The 6,537-nt window shown below is 37.9% G+C and overlaps 1 protein-coding gene across 1 annotated transcript; it reads right to left on the reverse strand.

Moving 5' to 3' along the window:
• slc39a1 (solute carrier family 39 member 1) lies at positions 1-6,465 on the reverse strand. The gene is made up of 4 exons (XM_067400419.1): positions 6,132-6,465; positions 3,950-4,080; positions 3,565-3,870; positions 1-780 (listed from the first exon to the last, which is right to left on the reverse strand). Exons 1-4 carry the CDS (start codon positions 6,244-6,246, stop codon positions 427-429), a joined length of 906 nt encoding a protein of 301 aa, XP_067256520.1. The 5' UTR covers positions 6,247-6,465; the 3' UTR covers positions 1-426.
• Positions 6,466-6,537: the final 72 nt, after the last annotated feature.

Raw genomic sequence — 6,537 nt, forward strand, 5'->3', positions numbered from 1 at the left:
TTTGCTTTTATGGGTAGTGTTGTGCAAGTCAAAGAGAACTTAAAAGTAAAAAAAAAAAAAAAAAGTAAAACAAGTTCAAGTAAAAATATTGGTAAAAGTCTCCATTTGCATGTGAAATACTATGTTCTTCAGTGCTGAAATCTGGTCAGCAAATTAATTATTTTCCTCTATAAAAGTCATTTAAAACACTTTCGGAAATGCACTGTAAAATGATCTGGTAAAAGTTTTTTAAAAAAACAACAGCATCTTTGTGCTTGTAAAAAAAAAAAAAAAACTTAAACTCTCAGTTCCTCTATAAGACAAGCAAAATGAACCTTTCGTTTTCCTGAAATCACATGCAGTTTGGGGAGTCTTATCTCACTCAGTGTGATTTCCTCGAGGCTCCAGTTTTCTGGCCCCAGGGCACAAAAAACTGAAAAGTGTCTTTCAGCCCAGAAAACTCAGACCAGCCATTACTGAGAAGCCACAGAGGAGGAAGAGAACTTTGAGCAGTGGCCGCTCAGGGGAGTTCAGTTCATGGGGAAGGATCTCTAAGAAGGTGATGTAGACAAACGTCCCGGCCGCCAGCCCCTCCAGAACCGCCTGGATGAAGGCACCGTCCTCCAACTGAGCCTCGATCACTAGAATGCCGATGCCAATGCCGAGAGGAGACATCACAGCGAAGACCGTCACGTACAGCCACACCCACATGGGCTTGACCGCGCTCTGAACCAGCTTCACTGACAGACTGAACACAATGATGCTCTTGTGAACCAGGATAGCAATGCAGATCTCCAACACCTGAGGAGAAAGAGGAGTGGAGAAAGTGAAACTTGTCTAAAGGTTATATTCATCAGTCTTTCCTTTTTGGCTGAAGTCACCAAGCCTTCTTATTTTTCAACAAACCTCTCATATAGATCGATTACGGATATTCTGTTTCATATTACCAAAGTAAAATGGTTTGGGAATTCTGCTTTGTGCTGACTTAGTGAAGTGTAATTTTATGCACTAATCAAAAATTCTGACACAAAATAATATTTCCAAATAATTTCAAAATGAAAATTCTGTCATTTACTCACCCTCATCGTGGATTAGTTCACTTCAGAATTAAGATTTCCTCAATTTACTCACCCCCATGTCATCCAAGATGTTCATGTCTTTCTTTCTTCAGTCGAAAAGAAATGAAGGTTTTTGAGGAAAACATTCCAGGATTTTTCTCCATATAGTGGACTTCACTGGGGTTCAATGGGTTGAAGGTCCAAATGTCAGTTTCAGTGCAGCTTCAAAGAGCTCTACATGATCCCAGACGAGGAATAAGGGTCTTATTTAGTGAAATGACCGGTCACTTTCTAAAAAAAAAAAAAAAATTATATATATATATATATTTTTTTTTTTTTAAACCACAAATGTTCGTCTTTCACTGCTCTGCGATGCACCACGCATTACGTAATGAAAAAGGTCACTGGAAAGGTCACGTGTGACGTAGGCAAAAGTACCGATCCAGTGTCTACAAAGCAAACATGCAAAGACTAAGTCAAACGCCCTTTACAAAAAAGGTAAAACAACGATGTTGGACAATTTTAAAGTTGTAGGAGAAAATGAGGTGGAGTTTTTTGCCCTACCGCGGTACTTCCACCTACGTCACGCCTTTCCAACATGATGACGTAATGTGTGGCGTATCTCAGAGCAGTGCAAAATGAGCATTTGTGGTTAAAAAGTATATAATTATTTTTCGTTTCCCTAGATAAGACCCTTATTCCTCGTCTGGGATCATGTAGAGCTCTTTGAAGCTGCACTGAAACTGACATTTGGACCTTCAACCCGTTGAACCCCAGTGAAGTCCACTATATGGAGAAAAATCCTGGAATGTTTTCCTCAAAAACCTTCATTTCTTTTCAACTGAAGAAATAAAGACATAAACATCTTGGATGACATGGGAGTGAGTAAATTATCTGGAAATTTTAATTCTGAAGTGAACTAATCCTTTAAAGCTATTCTGGCACATTGCAAAAAGTATTTCACTCTTCACCTTTAAAATAGAACAATTATATAGTGATGTCATTAAAAAGAATTCCTCCAGCCTTCTGTGGTGACAAATAAACATTCTTTTTTTCATGTTTACAATTGGATTTTGGAGGAAATTCATTTTAAACTATGAGGAACATAACATGTGCCAAAGTCAGCAGTAAATGCTGCTCCACATGAACATCACTGCATCTGCTCTGAGTTTGGGTCACTTAGTATTGTAATTTTACAGTTGTACTGTAAAGTAAAAGTACTAGTATTATAATTATTTTACTTTTTTCTTTAATACTTGATTTTGTTTTACAGTGAAATATTACAATAGTAATATTTTATTTTTATTTAGTAACAATACTAATACTAACAATAAGAATTAGTATTATTATTAATTATATAACTAGTCATTAGGTGTGCCATGATATATCAGTATTGATAACTAGGGCGGGAACAATACATCGATTCGCGATACAATGATTCTGATATTTTCTCTCTCGAATCGATTCAGAGTTTAGTTTTAACAGCAGATGGCGCTCTAGGCTAATTTTTAACCACACACTCAAATGCTCAGGAAGAAGAGTGCTTGGACAGCGCTAGTGCGTTCGGCTGAGTCATGTGGTTAAATATGCTTGCACCTCAGCTCAAAATGCTTTTATGACACAATATTGATGTAAACATTCACTTCAACCTTTTGGAACTTTATGAATGGTTATTTTATGTTTAAGTGGTGTGTGTTACGGAACTGGAAGCAAGCAGAGTACGGGTGTTTCTAAAGCATGTAGTGCCATCTGCTGTTAAAAACTAAGCTCAGAAGAATCGATTCAAGAGAGAATCACGATATATTGGAAAATATCAAAATCGCTCCAGATTCTTTGTATCACAAATCGACAATCGATGTATTGTACCCCTCCACCCACGCTGGAAAAAAAAACAAGCAAATCACTGAATTGAATGACACAAAATATGTATCATTTTAAAGCTTAGCTTTTTAATACATTTAACCGTTTTGATCAACTCTTAACAAGTGCTAAGTAGTCCCTCTAAAACTGAGTGTATCGCCACCTAGCTATGAAAAGAATAATCATATGTTTCAAAACTACCGTCTTGATCAACACAAAATAGGTGTCATTTGAAAGCTTAGAGTTTGAACTTTACAATGCAATTTGATTAACTCCTAAGTAGTGCTGATAAATAAAAAAAAATATGTTCTCATAATTTATGAAATATGTTTTTTTTTTTACTGTGTATTGTGTTATGTCAAAGCTTGGAAGATCCATGAGATTTTTTAATATAACTCTGACTGGGCTGAACGAAGATAAGATGGCTCGAGGGTGAGTAAATTAAGGGATAATTTTCATTTTTGTGTGAATGAATTGAAAGTGTTTTGGCATCCTAAGGATGTCACATAACATGATAAAACACCCTACAAAAACATCATGATTTTGAGTCACGATGCTAAACCGAACTGTAAACCTTTGCACCTAAAACTTTATCAGTTTTCTAACAAGGTCAGCACAGTGTGACTCAACACAAAGTCATCAAACAAAACCAAACTCAATAAATCACCTTGGTATCTGTGGTCTGCAAGCCAATGGCCAAACCCTCAAACACAGAGTGGAGAGAGAGGGACAGGAAGAGCATGAAGGAGCGGAAGGAAGAGTGCGCGTGAAGATCCACGTGGACGTGATGACCACTCCCCTCCAGATCATTCAGCGAGTGCCGTCCATGGGCATGTCCGTGACCTGCGGGAGCTAAAAGAGGAGCCGTCTCCTCATTTCTGTGGCCCTCTGTGCAGCTCAGAACCATTTTTTCTAAGATCAAGACTGTGAAGAAGCCACACGCCATGATGAACTCTGCAAGCGGGAAGCCCTCCTGGAAGATGAGGAGAGTTGGTATTAGAAGCATGGAAATGATTGATTTGAAGTAATTCAGAATAATTCAGTGAGCTCACATCTAGGCCTTGTTTTCGTAGCACTTCATGTATGTCAGAGAGGTAGTCTGGGATGATGTCTAATAAACAGGCGGACAAGAAGACGCCTCCTGCGAAGCAGCTCACAAAACTCAGCACGGCCCTGTGGATTGCTGGAAACAAAGAAAAACACAAATCAGAGTCACGTTACATTGATTAATGGTGCTGCTTATTGACATGAATGGTGCAATCTTTCTCTAATCACTTCTTTTAGATTATCAGCCAAAGTAAATCAAGTTTCGCCAAAAGGGATTTTAATCAGGAGCCCAGAACACATCAACTGATCATTTTATTTGTCCTAAAGTCTTTGGCGTAACTGTAATTAGCAGTAGACACTTGATTAAACAGAGCCTTACAACTTAAAAACAAACTAGCCAAAGCGTTGATGACATTATACCAAAGACTACATAGAATAACAAGACGCGTCAAATGCAACACGCAATATGGCGGAATAAGTCCCGCGTTCTAAATAAGAGCCAATCAGCGATTGGTAAAGTCATCGCGTCACTGCAGCTGCTGTTAGAAGCTCCGGTTTCTATAGAAACAGTCAGACGCACGCCTCTGAAATGAGGCACAAGAGACGTGCATTTAGGACTGCTCATTAGGTTGATCCAGCCTGAAAAATACAATTTTTGTCATGATTCCAGCATTTAGAAACAAAATTTATGACAGTTGTTGTCAGATTTCATTGGTGATTTCAAATATGAAATTTAATCGAAAGCTTGGTGAAGAACGTTGGAGAACTTGAATGCCTGAGAGGAGTTTCAAAGATGGCTGCCGAGTGAAATGACTCGTCTTAAAAGGAACACTCCTCCTTTTTTGAAAATAGGCTCATTTTCCAGCTCCCCTATAGAGTTAAACAGTTTAGTTTTAGCGTTTTCGAATCCATTTAGCCGATCTCCGGTTCTGGCGGTACCACTTTTAGCATAGCTTAGCATAGTTCATTGAATCTGATTAGACAGTTAGCATCTCGCTCAAAAGACCAAAGAGTTTTGAAATTTTTCCTATCTAAAACTTGACTTTTCTGTAATTACATCGTGTACTAAGACCGACGGAAAAAGAAAAGTTGCATTTTTCTAGGCCGATAATGATATTAAGCAGTAATATTATGCGTAATATCATTGCACCTGCTGCAGCCATGATACAGCAGCAAAGATCCTTCATTATTACGCCGGAATGAGAGTTTAGCCATATCGGCCTAGAAAATCGCAACTTTTCATTTTCCATCGGTTTTAGTACACGGTGTAACTACAGAAGAGTCAAGTTTTATATCAGAAAAATATCAGAACTCTTTGGTCATTTTTGAGCGAGATGCTAACGGTCTAATAAGATTCAATGAACTATGCTAAGCTATGCTAAAAGTGGTACCGCCAGACCCAGAGATCGGCTGAATGGATTCAAAAACGGTAAAACTCAACTGTTTAACTCTAGGGGAGTTGAAAAATGAGCCTATTTTCCAAAAAAGTGGAGTGTTCATTTAAAGGGACTTTGATTTCACTCAACTATAATTCTGATAACACATAACCGTGTGAAAATCACATCCTATTCTGGTCGCACAAGCAATAATTTGTGACATCTGTGTCTACGGTAAAACCTGCAATCAAATGAATACACTACAAGTCAAAGATTTTAGATGTATGTTCTCTTCTGCTCACCAAGGCTTCATTTATTTTATCCAAAATACAGTAATATTGTGATATATTTTTACAATTTAAAATAACCGTTTTCTATTTGAATATATTCTAAAATGCAATTTATTTCTGTGATGGCAAAGCTGAATTTTCAGCATCAGTCTTCAGGGTCACATGATCCTTAGGAAATGGTAAAAATGTGTGTTTAGTAGCAGTTTTTGCTTGTTTAAGCATGTTCAAACAGCAGTTTCACTTCCACCCTGATGTCCATCTGTGATTTGTTAGTGAAATGCATGTTTAGAGAAAACCTTATCAGCGGACCCTGATGAGTTTGTGCTGGTATAAAAATCCCTAAATATAAATAAAGACAAATTCCCCATGCTGTGGTAGACATAAATACATAAATATGCACACATATACATATGTGAACAGATGCACAACATACCTCCAGCACATAAATTCATGACATAAGGCGACAAATGAAAGAAAACATCACTGACAACACCCCAAAAGGACTTTAAATGATTATTTACCTGTTCCACTACTGTCTCGAAACCATTTCATCCGTGCTGGAATTAAACCAAAAAACAGAGTTAAGAACAGCAGCCCAACCAGCGCTCCCACCTTCACCTGCAGCAGGTAATCCATGGCGAAATGTAATCACATAAAATGAAACTAAATGTAAACAAACAGTAGAGAGAGGACAGGCGCCTCGTCAGACTCTGATTAATAAAATACAGGTAAATGTTCTAATGGAAAGCGTTGTCTTTGAATGACGAGCTCCATGATTTTTTATGTTCATAATAGTTTAGCGTTTCATTGTGATCAGGTTTAACATCTGACGACTCGACACTGCATGTTTGTCAGTCGTAAGTTCCGCCCCTTGTTTTATGACCTTTAACGTACTTCCGGTTTGATTTAATCGCTCGACGTTCAAAC

This window comes from Chanodichthys erythropterus, chromosome 11 (genome assembly GCF_024489055.1).
Source record: "Chanodichthys erythropterus isolate Z2021 chromosome 11, ASM2448905v1, whole genome shotgun sequence".
Classification (NCBI taxonomy): domain Eukaryota; kingdom Metazoa; phylum Chordata; class Actinopteri; order Cypriniformes; family Xenocyprididae; genus Chanodichthys; species Chanodichthys erythropterus.

Excerpts from the sequence above, each read along its gene's own strand:
- slc39a1 (XM_067400419.1), bottom strand. The coding sequence starts at position 6,246 with ATGGATTACCTGCTGCAGGTGAAGGTGGGAGCGCTGGTTGGGCTGCTG. Across the intron at positions 4,081-6,131 it reads TCGAGACAGTAGTGGAACAG|CAATCCACAGGGCCGTGCTG; the intron begins GTAAATAATCAT and ends CTTTGTTTCCAG. Across the intron at positions 3,871-3,949 it reads TACGAAAACAAGGCCTAGAT|GAGGGCTTCCCGCTTGCAGA; the intron begins GTGAGCTCACTG and ends CTCATCTTCCAG.